The following is a 17,379-nucleotide window of genomic DNA, read 5'->3' on the forward strand; positions in this document are numbered from 1 at the left end:
TTTGATGAGCATTCCTCAACTTTCTCGGTCATTTTTGCCACTTGTGCCAGCTTTTTGGAAACATGTTGAAGGCATCAAATTCCAAATGAGCTAATATTTGCAAAAAATAACAAAGTTTACCCGTTCGAACGTTAGGTATCTTGTCTTTGCAGTCTATTCAATTGATTATAAGTTGAAAATGATTTGCAAATCATTGTATTCTGTTTTATTTTACCATTTACACAACATGTCAACTTCACTGGTTTTGTATATAGGTTGTTGTATTTAATTCTAAAGCATTTGAATATCTTATTTTTGCCGTGTTCTCACAATTGGAATCAACTAACTCGAGCCAAATTTCCCAAAACATGTTATTGATGTTGACGTTTCAAGTCAAAAAGTGGTATGTTGGTATCAGCTTTAGCAATACTATCCCGGTATTTACTTCCCAACATTCACAGTATCGCCTACCGCTAATGATCTGACAAAATGGAAGGAGACGAGCCATAACAACCAACCACCCTAGCAACAAGCGGAAAAACAGGCAATATAGAAGAGGACATCGGAGACGAGGGAATGCTGCTGCTCTTTGAACTTGTTTTTGAAAGACAAACCCCCCCCCAAAAAACATAAGATTGAACAAGTCATGGAAACAGCACGAACACAGCTTGACTGTATAATTGTATTTTATCTGTGTACCCCTGACATTGTGATGACAAATCTGCTCAAACCAATGACTGCCCAGCTGTAGGCATTATTTGGTATTAGCTCTGAATACTTGGAGCCCAGGCTGGCAAGGTACTAGAAATAGTACTTACTGCCATCAGTGTGTGAATGGGTGAACGCGATATACTGTGTTATGTAAAGGACTTTGAGTTTCATTCCAGGTAGATGCAAATACAGACCATTTACTATTTACTTTGCAGTACCTGGTAGTACAGTAGTACCTCAACCTATGAGCTTAATTAATTTTGTGACGGAGCTCTTTACTAAAAACACTTGTATCTCAAATCAACATCTGAATGGAAATCAATGTAATTTGTGCACCCCCCAAACAACACAACATTTCATACAAACGTTGGTAACACTTTAGTATGGGGAACATATTCACCATTAATTAGTTGCTTATTAACATACAAATCCGTGACGTATTGGCTCTTAATTAGTCATTATTAAATACTTATTCTGCATGGCCTTATTATACAACAACCCTAACCCTTATTTAAGTATTTGTTCCTTACAATATGTTCCCCTAGTGTCCATAACTCTTAACTAAGTCTTTGTTACTTACAATATGTTCCCATACTAAAGTGTTTCCCAAACTTTTAGATAATAAATGTTTTATACAAAAAAACTAAAAATGTACTGCTAAAAACAATAGTAATTTTATGAATTATTGTAATAATAATGTACAGCATTTACTTTCGAGTGGACTTCTGCGTTATCTCCTTCTAGCTGCTTCTACGTCAACCACACCATCAGCAGCTTTTCCATATTTTCATGGATACATATCCGCCATTTAGATATTATTTAAACATTCTTGGCGGGTGTTACTCATTTAGCTACAGTATGGTGCGGATTAGGGATATAATTATATTAAAAATTCCTAACACTTTAGTATGGGAAAAATATTCACCATTAATTAATTGCCTATTAACATACAAATCAGTGACGTATTGGCTCTTAATTAGTCATTATTAAGTACTTATTCTGCATGGCCTTATTATTCAACAACCCTAACCCTTATTTAAGTATTTGTTCCTTACAATATGTTCCCCTAATGTCCATAACTCTTAATTAAGTCTTTGTTACTTACAAAAGTCTTTGTTACTTACAATATGTTCCCCATACTAAAATGTTACCCACACTTTTACATAGTAAATGTTTTATACAAAAAAAACTAAAAATGCACTGCTAAAAACTTTAGTAATTTTATGAATTATTGTAATAATAATGTACAGCATTTATAAATGTTTTATTTAAAAAAAAGAATGAAATAAAATGTACTGCTAAAAACTACAGTAGTTTTAGGAATTATTGTATTAATAATGTACAGCTTTTACCTTAGAGTGGACTTCTGCGTTATCTCCTTCTAGCTGCTTCTCCGTCAAACACACCATCAGCAGCTTTCCCATATTTTCATGGATAAATATCCGCCATTTAGATATTATTTAAACATTCTTGGCGGGTGTTACACTCATTTTGCTTTAGTATGGTGCGGATTAGGGATATTATGATATAAAAAATTGGTAACACTTTAGTATGGGGAACATGTTCACCATTAATTAGTTACTTATTAACATGCAAATTAGTAACGTATTTGGCTCTTAATTAGTTATTATTAAGTACTTATTAAAGCCTTAAAACCAGTAAGCCGGTAACACTTTAGTATGGGGAACATATTCACCATTTCTAACCCTCTAACCTTAACCCTAACCAAATAACTGTAAATTAAGTTTTTGTTACTTAGAATATGTTCCCCAAACTAAAGTGTTGCCACAATTTCATTGCTGAATGTGTTAAAAAATTACTTCTACACAGAATGAATTTTTTTTTTAAATAACTAAAATAAATAGACACTGTTAGAAAACTATTTTGCATGTTTTTTGTTTCTTATACTTCGCTGATTGTGCTTTAGTCTTAGTATTTAATCTATGTTAATGGCTAGGCTTTTGTTTTCAATATCAGTTTGTACTTAGGAACTTTGAAATGTATTTATATGAAAAGGGCATACAAATATAATCTATCATTATTTCTGGCGGGTGTATTTCCTGCTTCCTACTCTCATCAACGGTCTTTGAACGCATCTTAAAAACACATTTTAAGCTCTTTAATTCAATGAATACATCCACTACTTCTTCTCAGCACTGTCGTTCACACTCACTTTCTTCCTTTCCATGGTTGAAAAGCTATAAGCTTACGCTAGAGAGTAAGACCAGATGTTTTAGTCGGATCTCACGGGGTTCACTGTGGCATTTGCTACGTTAAATAAAGGCAGGATTCTTGTTACTCAGATTTTTGCTTGCAATTAGCAAGCTATTATTATTATTATCTCCAAACACTCTTAAGTTGAGGTACCACTGTAGCTGTGGTCTTTGCATTTATCGTAAAGTAAAAGCAGAATTGAACGATACAGCTGTTGTTGTATATGGTTCACATTAAAAGGGGAACTGTACTTTTTTGGGAAATTTACACAATCGTTAGGAAAGACATGACAACGGATGGATTTTTTTTAATGCATTCTAAATAATAAATAAACATAAATAAAAGTCCACTTACAGCAGAGCCAAAGGGAGCACCAATATTTTGCCCATAAAATCCAATTAATATTCATTCAAAAACCGTCAACAATACCCCATTTACACTGTGATTTGTATATTAACCAAATAGTGATATTTTTACTATTATAAGCGCTAATGTAGACAAACTGTTTTTAATGACGCCTTGATCACGAATGTGTGTCCCTATGTTTACATCATCGACTGGTCTGCTGCTTCCTCGCTTCCCTGCTCCCTGTAAGTTTATTGTAGATCATAAATCATGCATCTCATCTGGACAGAAGAAGTCTGAGTTGGTACTCCGACAAGTTGGTACACTTGGACAGTCATTTAGGACCCGAAAATTACCAGAACGAACCAAAAAAAACGCTTGGTCTCCCCCTTACCCTGTTTCTTTGTGAGGTTTATGAGAGATTCTTCACCTAAATTGCAATATATGAACATCCTCGCAGTTGGCATCCTAATGACAGCAGACATAGTACAGTAAGTGATGTTTCACTATGAAGTCTGCAGTGAGTAGTAATCAGTGATGAAGGGAAAAAAAGCAAATGTTGTGATGTGTTTTTTGAAAGTAACTACTAAATTAACCTAAAATATGAATTTTTATCTTTGTGGAAAATATTGGACACAATGTGTTTTCAAGCCATTGTGACACTATTGTTCATTTTTTAAATGGCTGTGATGATAATGCCAATGAAGGATTTCTTATCGTTTCTATGTAGGAGTTTTTATTAATATTGATACTGTTGTTGATATTATTATTTTTTGTTTGTCTACTTTTGTATTGTGAAATAGTGATATTTTTACTATTATAAGCGCTAATGTAGACAAACTGTTTTTAATGACACCTTGATCACGAATGTGTGTCCCTATGTTTACATCATCGACTGGTCTGCTGCTTCCTCGCTTCCCTGCTCCCTGTAAGTTTATTGTAGATCATAAATCATGCATCTCGTCCAGACAGAAGAAGTCTGAGTTGGTACTCCGACAAGTTGGTACACTTGGACAGTCATTTAGGACCTGAAAATTACCAGAACAAACCAAAAAAAACGCTTGGTCTCCCCCTTACCCTGTTTCTTTGTGAGGTTTATGAGAGATTCTTCACCTAAATTGCAATATATGAACATCCTCGCAGTTGGCATCCTAATGACAGCAAACATAGTACAGTAAGGGATGTTTCACTATGAAGTCTGCAGTGAGTAGTAATCAGTGATGAAGGGAAAAAAAGCAAATGTTGTGATGTGTTTTTTGAAAGTAACTACTAAATTAACCTAAAATATGAATTTTTATCTTTGTGGAAAATATTGGACACAATGTGTTTTCAAGCCATTGTGACACTATTGTTCATTTTTTAAATGGCTGTGATGATAATGCCAATGAAGGATTTCTTATCGTTTCTATGTAGGAGTTTTTATTAATATTGATACTGTTGTTGATATTATTATTTTTTGTTTGTCTACTTTTGTATTGTGAAATAGTGATATTTTTACTATTATAAGCGCTAATGTAGACAAACTGTTTTTAATGACACCTTGATCACGAATGTGTGTCCCTATGTTTACATCATCGACTGGTCTGCTGCTTCCTCGCTTCCCTGCTCCCTGTAAGTTTATTGTAGATCATAAATCATGCATCTCGTCCAGACAGAAGAAGTCTGAGTTGGTACTCCGACAAGTTGGTACACTTGGACAGTCATTTAGGACCTGAAAATTACCAGAACAAACCAAAAAAAACGCTTGGTCTCCCCCTTACCCTGTTTCTTTGTGAGGTTTATGAGAGATTCTTCACCTAAATTGCAATATATGAACATCCTCGCAGTTGGCATCCTAATGACAGCAAACATAGTACAGTAAGGGATGTTTCACTATGAAGTCTGCAGTGAGTAGTAATCAGTGATGAAGGGAAAAAAAGCAAACGTGATGCGTTTTTTGAAAGTAACTACTAAATTAACCTAAAATATGACTTTTTATCTTTGTGGAAAATATTGGACACAATGTGTTTTCAAGCCATTGTGACACTATTGTTCATTTTTTAAATGGCTGTGATGATAATGCCAATGAAGGATTTCTTATCGTTGCTATGTAGGAGTTTTTATTAATATTGATACTGTTGTTGATATTATTATTTTTTGTTTGTCTACTTTTGTATTGTTTTTGTTATGTTTGTGTGTCCTCTCAATTGCTCTTCTGATTGCTATACTGAATGTTGCTGGGCCGGGTTTGGTTTTGGAACTGGTACCTGGTACTGTATTATTATAGTATTATTGTGTATTATTTTGTCGGATTGATTAACGAAAAAAAAAGAAGAAAAAAAGAAAGTAATGGACCACCACGTATGCTTAAAATGAGCAAAATACGTCAATATTACTGAAGTATATTTATATAGCGCTTTTCTCTTGTGCCATACCATCCATCCATTTTCTACCGCTTATTCCCTTTTGGGGTCGCGGAGGGCGCTGGCGCCTATCTCAGCTACAATCGGGCGGAAGGCGGGGTACACCCTAGACAAGTCGCCACCTCATCGCAGGGCCAACACAGATAGACAATATTCACACTCACATTCACACACTAGGGACCATTTATTGTTGCCAATCAACCTATCCCCAGGTGCATGTCTTTGGAGGTGGGAGGAAGCCGGAGTACCCGGAGGGAACCCACGCATTCACGGGGAGAACATGCAAACTCCACACAGAAAGATCCCGAGCCTGGATTTGAACCCAGGACTGCAGGAACTTCGTATTGTGAGGCAGATGCACTAACCCCTCTGCCACCGTGAAGCCCTGTGCCATACCATACCAACTTTATTCATAAAACTCTTTTAAAAACAACCACAGTTGAAGAACAAAGGGCTGTACACCACAAAGAAAATAGAGGAATAAGGATCAAACCTGGAACCCTCAAGTTGCTGGCAAGGCCACTCTACCAACTGAGATATATCGCCCCACATTAAACGTGGGGCGGTAATATTAAACGTTATTATAAATGTGCCGGTTACTGCATTACATATATACTTACATCATGTATATATAACCATAATGGAGGTGTTTAGGTATTTTTAAGAGCTTTATAGGCTGAATTTTGCGGCTTCCATACACCCCATTATAAGCAAACTTATTTAATATTTTCAATGCAAAAAAAAATTGTCATGTCTTTCATACTTTTTGTGAATGAAAAAGTACAGTTCCCCTTTAATTATGTGCAAAAAAAAAATGGCAATTGGACTTGCATGGTTTCTTTCGTGATCTTTAAAAATGCTTCAAGTAAGTGTGATTGTCCTCATGTGGCTTGTTTGAATGTCTTGTTTGTTTCCCCGCAGAACACAGTGTGAGCAGACGGCACAATGGAAATCTCTGTGGATGAACCAAAACAGGTGGCCAAAATTGTTCTCTTTGTCAACAGCCATAATAACCATAATTGTTTTAATTGTTCTTTTTTTTCTTTCCTTCTTTCCAGATTGTGGGACAAAGTAACGGCTGCTCAAAGGAAACCTGTGCCCGGGAGGAGTCGCTTCATGGAGAGAATGAGAGCAACGGTAGATCCTTCCTTTTTCTTGTGAAGCCTGTCAGACTTTACTGGGAAACGTGGCGCACATTTTTTCCGCCTGCGGTGTCACGTCGGGTCAATGACTAGTCACGGGCATTTTTCAACGATATCATTTCATTACATTTAATGGGATAGGTTGATTGGCAACTCTAAATGTGAGTGTGAATGTTGTCTGTGTGTGTGTTGGCCCTGTGATGAGGTGGCGACTTGTCCAGGGTGTACCCCGCCTTCCGCCCGAATGCAGCTGAGCTAGCCCCACCCCCCGGAGCCCAAAAGGGATAAGCGGTAGAAAATGGGGAGGTTAAATGCAAGAAAAAATAGTTGCTGAAATGTGAGGGTTGGACTCAGTTATCTGGGATACTGTAAAGCATCCATCCATCCATCCATCCTCTTCCGCTTATCCGAGGTCGGGTCGCGGGGGCAGCAGCCTAAGCAGGGAAGCCCAGACTTCCCTCTCCCCAGCCACTTCGTCCAGCTCTTCCCGGGGGATCCCGAGGCGTTCCCTGGCCAGCCGGGAGACATAGTCTTCCCAACGTGTCCTGGGTCTTCCCCGTGGCCTCCTACCGGTTGGACGTGCCCTAAACACCTCCCTCGGGAGGCGTTCGGGTGGCATCCTGACCAGATGCCCGAACCACCTCATCTGGCTCCTCTCGATGTGGAGGAGCAGCGGCTTTACTTTGAGTTCCTCCCGGTTGGCAGAGCTTCTCACCCTATCTCTAAGGGAGAGCCCCGCCACACGGCGGAGGAAACTCATTTCGGCCGCTTGTACCCGTGATCTTATCCTTTCGGTCATGACCCAAAGCTCATGACCATAGGTGAGGATGGGAACGTAGATCGACCGGTAAATTGAGAGCTTTGCCTTCCGGCTCAGCTCCTTCTTCACCACAACGGATCGGTACAACGTCCGCATTACTGAAGACACCGCACCGATCCGCCTGTCGATCTCACGATCCACTCTTCCCCCACTCGTGAACAAGACTCCTAGGTACTTGAACTCCTCCACTTGGGTCAGGGTCTCCTCCCCAACCCGGAGATGGCACTCCACCTTTTTCCGGGAGAGAACCATGGACTCGGATTTGGAGGTGCTGATTCTCATTCCGGTCTCTTCACACTCGGCTGCGAACCGATCCAGTGAGAGCTGAAGATCCCGGCCAGATGAAGCCATCAGGACCACATCGTCTGCAGAAAGCAGAGACCTAATCCCGCGGCCACCAAACCGGAACCCCTCAACGCCTTGACTGCGCCTAGAAATTCTGTCCATAAAAGTTATGAACAGAATCGGTGACAAAGGGCAGCCTTGGCGGAGTCCAACCCTCACTGGAAACGTGTCCGACTTACTGCCAGCAATGCGGACCAAGCTCTGACACTGATCATACAGGGAGCGGACCGCCACAATAAGACAGTCCGATACCCCATACTCTCTGAGCACTCCCCACAGGACTTCCCGAGGGACACGGTCGAATGCCTTCTCCAAGTCCACAAAGCACATGTACTGTAAAGCAGTGGTTCTCAAATGGGGGGTACGCGTACCCTTGGGGGTACTTGAAGGTATGCCAAGGGGTTTGTGAGATTTTCAAAAAATATTCTAAAAATAACAACAATTCAAAAATCCTTTATAATATATTTATTAAATAATACTTCAACAAAATATGAATGTAAGTTCATAAAGTGTGAAAAGAAATGCAACAATGCAATATTCAGTGTTGACAGCTAGATTTTTTTGTGGACATGTTCCATAAATATTGATGTTAAAGATTTCTTTTTTTGTGAAGAAATGTTTTGAATTAAGTTCATGAATCCAGATGGATCTCTATTACAATCCCCAAAGAGGGCACTTTAAGTTGATGATGACTTCTATGTGTAGAAATCTTTATTTATAATTGAATCACTTGTTTATTTTTCAACAAGTTTTCAGTTATTTTTATATATTTTTTTCCAAAAAGTTCAAGAAAGACCAGTACAAATGAGCAATATTTTGCACGATTATACAATTTAATAAATCAGAAACTGATGACATAGTGCTATATTTTACTTCTTTATCTCTTTTTTTCCAACCAAAAATGCTTTGCACTGATTAGGGGGTACTTGAATTAAAAAAATGTTCACAGGGGGTACATCACTGAAAAAAGGTTGAGAACCACTGCTGTAATGGTTTGTCACTTGTAGTTCCCTAAGGACTGGCCACATGGAAGCCCGGACCAGATCAGGGGTCTGGTTGGCAGACTGAAGTACCAGACTGATGAACTGGTCCAGCAGTGCCATACAAGGGACCTTTTGGACCAAAGTACCGAAACGGGTAAAATTCTGGAACATTTGCTATGAATACAAACTCAATAGCCTAACAGGATATTTTCATTGAAATGGTTCTATTGTCTTCGGCCATACTGTTGAATCACAAAGTCTGTGTCGTGCAGGGGTGAAAGACAAAAAGCATTCCTGTCTCCCACTTGAGAGCTTGCAAAGAACAGCAGTGAACCTCCTGAGGACTGCAGAGCAGGCGAAACAAGGTAGAAAGTGCTTTCTTTTCCTCACAATAATTACATGTCGAGTTGAAGCAACAGATAATGTCGACGCAAAGAAAGGGATCATGTGTCGACTCCATCTGGGTTTGATCTATACGACACTTTATCTCATAATGGGGCTGATTGCTGAGAGCTTTTCTGTTCACGCTTGGCTCTTTGCCATTTGATTGCTTTGTTGCAGCACTATTTAACTTAAGCTTCCAGCTGGCCCTGCCTGCTGAATTGTGCAGTCTCATGAGTGACTATTTAGCCAGCAATTAATGCAAGAAGATGTTGTTTGAAAATCAAGATACCGTGTGCAAAAACATGGATGGAGTTCAGAGTAAACAAAAGATGTATACTGCAAAAAGTCAGTGTTCAAAAACATGAAAAGAAAATACAAAAATGAGGGGTATTTTACTTGAATTAAGCAAAATTATCTGCCAATAGAACAAGAAAATTTGGCTTGTCAAGACTTTCCAAAACAATAAAATTAGCTAACCTTAATGAACCCAAAAATACCTTAAAATAAGTATATTCTCACTAATAACAAGTGCACTTTTCTTGGTAGAAAAAAATAGGCCTTTTTGCTCAATATGTTGAAAAATATTCTTAAATAAGTAATTGGTAGTGCCTTTATCTTGACATAATGATATGCGCTCGGCATCATGATTTTTTTTTCATGCTTGAAGTAAGAAATTATTACTTTAAAAAAGTAGTTTTATACTTGTGAGTGTTGATGACACAGCTTTGCAACAGTTGATATTCTAGTTTCAAGCATGTTTTACTCAACATAGGTCATAAAATCTCAGCAACAAGCTATAATATATTACTGAGATCATTTAGGACCAAAACCCTTAAAACAAGTAAAACACGCCAACATAAAATCTGCTTAGTGAGAACAATTATCTTATCAGACAGAAAATAAGCAAATATCACCCTTATCTGAGATATTTAATCTTACTTAGATTTCAGTTTTTGCAGTGTAGAACTGGACTTTTAGCCGGATTCACACCAAATTTGAACTCTCCTATTCCACCCTTTCAAAATGTCTGACGGAAATGATTTAAAGGGGACTCATGTTGAATTTTGTCGGGATAGGTTGATTGGCAACATTAAATCGGCCCTAGTGTGTGAATGTGAGTGTGAATGTTGTCTGTCTATCTGTGTTGGCCCTGCAATGAGGTGGTGACTTGTCCAGGCTGTACCCCGCCTTCCGCCCGATTGTAGCTGAGATAGGCGCCAGCGCCCCCGCGACCCCGAAAGGGAATCAGCGGTAGAAAATGGATGGATGACTTGTAAGTTTTACAATTTTGGATACTTGTGTTAATGCCAACGCGTCAAATACTAAGATTCATTCATTTTGTCCATTCTGGATGGCTCTTTTTGCGGGGTTTTGCAGTCTACGTCGTGGTGTCACAGCGAGTTGCACGTATATTTCGACTAGTTTTGTCCCAATACCAATGTTTTGGTACCGGCACCAAAATTATTTCGACCGATTCAGATACTGATCAGCCCTGAGTGACATTGGCCGATACCAATACCGTTAACAACTTTACATTGTTCAATTTATTAATGATGACTGCTGTTGACAGTTTAACAATATCACCACATATTTCATCTGGTTCTTTATTCTTTTATTACACACAATTATTTGACAAAAAAAATGTCAATAGTAGTGTTGTCCCGATTCCAATATTTTGGTACCAAAATTGTTTCGCTGCTTTTTGGTACTTTTCTAAATAAAGGGGACCAGAAAAATTTGCCTTACTGGCTTTTTTTGAACAAAAAATCTTAGGGTACAGTAAACATATGTTCCTTAGGGGCGGTATAGCTCGGTTGGTAGAGCGGCCGTGCCAGCAACTTGAGGGTTGCAGGTTCGATTCCCGCTTCCGCCATCCTAGTCACTGCCGTTGTGTCCTTGGGCAAGACACTTTACCCACCTGCTCCCAGTGCCACCCACACTGGTTTAAATGGAACTTTGATATTGGGTTTCACTATGTAAAGCGCTTTGAGTCACTAGAGAAAAGCGCTATATAAATATAATTCACTTCACTTCACTTAATGCAAGTGTGTCCTTAAATACAATAGTGAACATACAAGACAACTTGTCTTTTAGTAGTAAGTGAGCGAACAAAGGCTCCTAATTAGTCTGCTGACGTATGCAATAACATACTGTGTCATTTATCATTATTAAGGACAAGTGGTATAAAATGATTTATTAACGTACTTGTTCATTTACTGTTAATATTTGCTTACTGTCTCCTTTAACATGTTCTACCTACACTTCTGCTAAAATGTAGGATAACGTTTTTCTTTCATATGATCTTGGCATAATAATAATAATACAGGTATATTTTAGAAAAAGGTACCGTATTTTCTGTACTCTAAGGCGTACTTAAAATCCTTGTTACAGCAGCGGGCCAGCTCTAATGTTAATTTGATATTGCCTCAAGGGCCAAGAGAAATTACACGGCGGGCCAAATCTGGCCCGCAGGCTACAGTTTGACACCCATGTCTTACACCATACACACTCTTGGATTTTTGACACACACCATTCTATAGTTTATACTCTATTGTTTATTATATATACATATATATATATATATATATATAGAGTGCATATATATATAATAAAGCCCTGCAATGAGGTGGCGACTTGTCCAGGGTGTACCCTGCCTTCCGCCCGATTGTAGCTGAGATAGGCGCCAGCGCCCTCCGCGACCCCAAAGGGAATAAGCGGTAGAAAATGGATGGATGGATACCCTCAAAACTCGACAGTGCACCTTTATAACCCGGTGCGCCAAATGTACGGTTTAATTCTGGTTTTGCTCACCGACCTCGAAGCAATTTTTTTGGGGCACTTGGCGAAATGATAAGTTTGACCAATAAATGGTAGCCACACATAAGAAATATGCATAGACTGCAATACGATGGCAATATAACTCAAGTAAACAACACCAACATTTTATATGTTCAATTGAAAGTATAGAACATTCCATACGGCCCTCAAAAATCGATCAAATTGTTTTAGTACGACTTTGGTAAGCTATGAAGCCGCACCGCTTGATGGATTGTCAGCACATTAAACATATGAGTATTATTATGGTGTGTCTATAAGGTAAGACTTATTATCTGGCGTTTTGTTTCGCAATATTATGCAAAAGCAAATTTTAAATTCAGAAAAATTGCGCGCTTCCGCCTTTGTAGTCTGTGCCGACAACGTAGTCGATAAGCTTCTACTTTTTCTCTATCTTCTTGTTATGTGACATTCATCCTCCACTGTTGCCATTTTTAATATAAAGTAGTCTAAAGTTATTACTTATATCTGTCAGTGAACTCGCCATGAAATCGCTAAAACCGGTGTTTACATTATTCACCCAAGGAACTTTAGTTATTAGAGAGTTCTAGTCGGACGGTTTGAGGAGATGCTGCTCCGTTATTGATTGAAGTAAAGTCTGAATGTCATTAAAATAGTTACTGTAGCTCCATTTTTTGACACTTCTTCCACTCCCGTCCTTGCACGCTACACCGCTACAACAAAGATGACGGGGAGAAGACGCTGCCGAAGATGAGCCACGTAAATAAGACCGCCCTCAAAACAGCGCAACCGGAAGCGACCGTCAGAAAGCGGCTTGAAGATGATCTGTAAAACATCATCTATGCAACATATTGACCAAAGAACCACCATTACATGTTATTTAGACCACAGGGAAATGTTTTCAATTTAGAAAAAAATATAAATAATATGACTCCTTTCATGCGCCCTATAATCCTGTGAGCCTAACATATTAAAATAGATCGAAAATAGACCATTCATCGGCGGTGCGCCTTATAATCTGGTGTGCCCTATGGAGCGGAAAATACGGTAAGTAGTAGCAACGTCTGCTAACTCAAAAACAAACAAGTGTTAATTAAAAAATATGCTCGGCTAATGAGACTAATGAGGATTCCCTCAAGATCAATCTAACAGTTAAAATTAACCTCTTCCTTCCCATGATCACAATAATGACTTTGGTGCAGCTGTTTGGCGATGGCGTTGTGCGGTTGGGAGAGTGGCCGTGCCAGCAACCTGAGGGTTCCTGGTTCGATCCCCACCCACTACCAACCTCGTCACGTCCGTTGTGTCTTTGAGCAAGACACTTCACCTTTGCTCCTGATGGGTCGTGGTTAACCCCTTGGCATGGCAGCTTCCGCCATCAGTGTGTGAATGGGTGAATGTTGGAATAGTGTCTCAGCCAGGGGTGGGCATTACGTCGATCGCGATCGACTGGTCGATCTCGGAGGGTGTGTCAGTCGATCTCAAGCCAGGCATTAAAAAATAGACATAAAAATGAGCAATCATCAATCATACCAAAACTTCACTTTCGTCAGTTGTTTGACATTCTCGGCACCCGAGGATCTTGTGAGATGACGCTGGCTGCTGCGAGCTCATATTTAAGAAAAAAATCACTAACAGGGCGGACGCAGAGAAACACATTTTATTTCTAGAGACTCCGTACCTACTGTCAAAACTCTAAAGACCGACTGCACAGTTCCTGTCTTCACCATAAAAGACCTGTTTCATCCTGCCTGTGCTAACAAAATAAGAGTCTCAGAAAGCTAGCGTGCACAAGCTAGCAAGCTACGGAGTTTGATGCCAATGTATTTCTCCCCCGCCCTCAGCGACCGCTTTCTCACTTGCTTGCCCACCCGCACACTCACTGACGTCACTCACCTGCTGCCAGACATTAAAGGGCCACACACATATGCTACTCTCATAACAAAGTGTTTGAAAACGAGTATGCAAGTTGGACAAATGAGATGCCAAATCCAACCACTTTCATGTGGTATTGGACAGAAAGGAGGACTTTTTTTTTTCCTCCATTTGAAAATGCGGACGTTATCAGCACCACTGTCTAATTCCAATCAATGCAAGTCATCAGAATCAAATACACCAACTTATATTCTTGTCTTCATGAAAGAAAGGAATCTATGTGTGTTAAACATGCTTGTATTATCATTAAACACCATTAACCTGTTAACAAAAATGTCTTTTTCATAAATAAATAAATATAAATTATAAATAGGAATGAGGTAGATCTCCTCGACTTGGTCAATTGAAAAGTAGCTCAACTGCAGAAAAAGTGTGAGCGCCCCTGGTCTAAGCGCTTCGAGTACCTTGAAGGTAGAAAAGCGCTCCACAAGTATAACCCATATTTTAAGCAAAGGTGGCAAATGTTTTTGGGATAAATGTTTACAAACGCTCTAAAAGTAGCCATATATTCCATCAGAGTGGGAAGCATGGGATCGATGCAGGCCAGAGGGAGGTTGCCTTTGTGCCGTTGGGGCCGTGGAGGATGAGGCGACTGCAGGTCGTCTGCCCGTAACAATCAATTACACCTCCCAGGCCGAACTAAGAGAGCTGGAGACGCTCAGGATGAGAGTGGCTCTGCTGCAACAGGAGATATCCTTCCAGCAAGTGAGTCTTGTTTTCAGTTAGTCATAACAACACTAGTAATGTGTGCTGTGAACCTTCCACAGTGTGTGACAGTTTTTTTTTTTCTATATGTCAGGCTCTGCAAGACGCTCTGGCCCCTCAGTTGGCCTCCATTATTTCTTCATGTCCTAATCGCAGTGTGCTGAGAGATTTGTACTCCTTACTGGGTGAAGGAGGTCAGCGTTTCCCCGCTATAGTCCAAGACAATGAGCCTGAGTGACTCGTGAGATGACTGAAAGGGCTAACGATGCAGTACATCTCCAATACACTTTGCGTTTGATTCATGAAGTCCAGTCCAGCACCAGGTAGATGATGGCCCCTCTGCTTAATTCAATATAACTTGAAATTGTGTAAATATATATACATATATATGTATGTATGAATGTATGTATGTGTATATATATAATATATATTACCATCATATCAATCAATCAATCAATGTTTACTTATATAGCCCTAAATCACTAGTGTCTCAAAGGGCTGCACAAACCACTACGACATCCTCGGTAGGCCCACATAAGGGCAAGGAAAACTCACACCCAGTGGGACGTCGGTGACAATGATGACTATGAGAACCTTGGAGAGGAGGAAAGCAATGGATGTCGAGCGGGTCTAACATGATACTGTGAAAGTTCAATCCATAATGGATCCAACACAGTCGCGAGAGTCCAGTCCAAAGCGGATCCAACACAGCGAGAGTCCCGTTCACAGCGGAGCCAGCAGGAAACCATCCCAAGCGGAGGCGGATCAGCAGCGCAGAGATGTCCCCAGCCGATACACAGGCAAGCAGTACATGGCCACCGGATCGGACCAGACCCCTTCCACAAGGGAGAGTGGGACATAGAAGAAAAAGAAAAGAAACGGCAGATCAACTGGTCTAAAAAGGGAGTCTATTTAAAGGCTAGAGTATACAAATGTGTTTTAAGGTGAGACTTAAATGCTTCTACTGAGGTGGCATCACATATATGTGTGTATATACGTATATATACTAATAACATATTGTTAATGTATATGTATATGTGTGTGTAAAAGTGTTTGTATGTGTATATATATATATATATGTATCTATATATTTGAATGTGTATATATAAGTGTATGTGTGTGTATATAGTGATAGTAGCATATATTATATAAATATATATATATATAGAATTATATATACATAAAACTTAAGTCATATCAAAAGTAAAACAAAGCAACATGGTAGGTGTCAGAAAAGGAGCAGGAGAAAGCAGAAGTTTTTTTTATTCAAAGCATAATCAAACATTTTTAACCCAGGTTACATCTGTAAAAAAAAAAAAAAAATAAAATTAAAGTGAAAATTATAAATCAATTTAAAACGGCGTAAACAAAGATCACAAATCAGATGTAAATCAATTTTCCTGAGCACCTCTACTTGTCTGGCGTTGCGACTCATCACTCCCAGCTGTCTCATACACGCTGTCGTAATCTGACAGCTCATCTCCTTTTTGTTTCAGTGCCAGGTCCCTGGCGTAGCCACCCGCGCACACACCTGATGCTAATCTCATCTCGACTACTAAAATTAGCACGCCAACAATTGACTGACATGAGCAAATCGTTTTTTGACTTAAGAAACGTTTTGAATTTGTTGAGCCATGTAGCAAATGTGGGAGTTTGAAAAACTGCCTATTCATTTTGAATGAAAAAATATTTTAATGTCCAGCTTGGGTTTTTTTCGGTTGAGAAATGTGCGAAATTTGAATTTATTTTTTTCACAATATTTTTTCATTCATTTGATAGGGAAATCATAATACAGGTACTAAGAAAACAGACTAAAAATACAGATAAAATAAGAATTAGTCTGCTTAATTTTTTGATAGTTTGGTGCAATCAAAAAATAAGCAATATGACATACAAATATGGATTTAAAATAAATGGTGCATTAATTTCGAATGGGAAGAAATGTAGAATTCCTGAAAATAAGAATAATGGTCATGATTGAGCAGTAAATTTAAAAACATTGGGAAATATTTTGAATCAAATTTAAAAATTAGGGAGTAGAACGGCGAAATATATTTTTTTTACATATGACCTTCGTAGTCCTGGGTTCAATCCCTTGCTCGGGATCTTTCTGTGTGGAGTTTGCATGTCCTTCCCATGACTGCGTGGGTTCCCTCCAGGTACTCCGGCTTCCACCCACTTCCAAAAACATGCACCTGGGGATAGGTTGATTGGCAACACTAAATTGGCCCTAGTGTGTGGATGTTGTCTGTCTATCTGTGTTGGCCCTGCAATGTGGTGGAGACTTGTCCAGGGTGTACACCGCCTTCCGCCCGATTGTAGCTGAGATAGGCGCCAGCGCCCCCTGCAACCCCAAAAGGGAATAAGCGGTAGTAAATGGATGGATGGATGGAATATATGTATCCAACCAGACATATTGAACTTCAATTTGGTGCATTTGCAAATAGCTAAAATGATGTACAAAGCAAACTATTACCTCCTACCCAAGAATTTACGACAATTCGTCTCACCAAAAGAGGATAAATTAAAGATCAGAGAAAAAGGTCATTTAAAAATGTTTATGCACGTACAACACATCCAACTTTTAGCACATCAGTTTGTGGAATTAAATTATGGAA

At 39.2% G+C, this 17,379-nt stretch overlaps 1 protein-coding gene across 2 annotated transcripts in view; it reads left to right on the forward strand.

The window, feature by feature from the left end:
- LOC133541428 (uncharacterized) overlaps positions 1-17,379 on the forward strand; it is a 46,650-nt gene that overhangs the window by 25,465 nt on the left and 3,806 nt on the right. The window contains exons 4-9 of one of the 2 annotated variants that reach the window (XR_009803874.1): positions 6,573-6,626; positions 6,710-6,788; positions 8,966-9,095; positions 9,214-9,306; positions 14,574-14,761; positions 14,856-15,084. Coding sequence is in view for 1 of the 2 variants with exons in the window: in XM_061884848.1 (XP_061740832.1) it covers positions 6,573-6,626; positions 6,710-6,788; positions 8,966-9,095; positions 9,214-9,306; positions 14,574-14,761; positions 14,856-14,999 (688 nt within the window). In the remaining variant the exon portion in view is untranslated. Of the gene's footprint in view, positions 1-6,572; positions 6,627-6,709; positions 6,789-8,965; positions 9,096-9,213; positions 9,307-14,573; positions 14,762-14,855; positions 15,203-17,379 lie in introns of those variants that run through there. The other variant, XM_061884848.1, reaches the window with a different exon arrangement.

This window comes from Nerophis ophidion, linkage group LG23 (assembly GCF_033978795.1).
Source record: "Nerophis ophidion isolate RoL-2023_Sa linkage group LG23, RoL_Noph_v1.0, whole genome shotgun sequence".
NCBI classification, from domain to species: domain Eukaryota; kingdom Metazoa; phylum Chordata; class Actinopteri; order Syngnathiformes; family Syngnathidae; genus Nerophis; species Nerophis ophidion.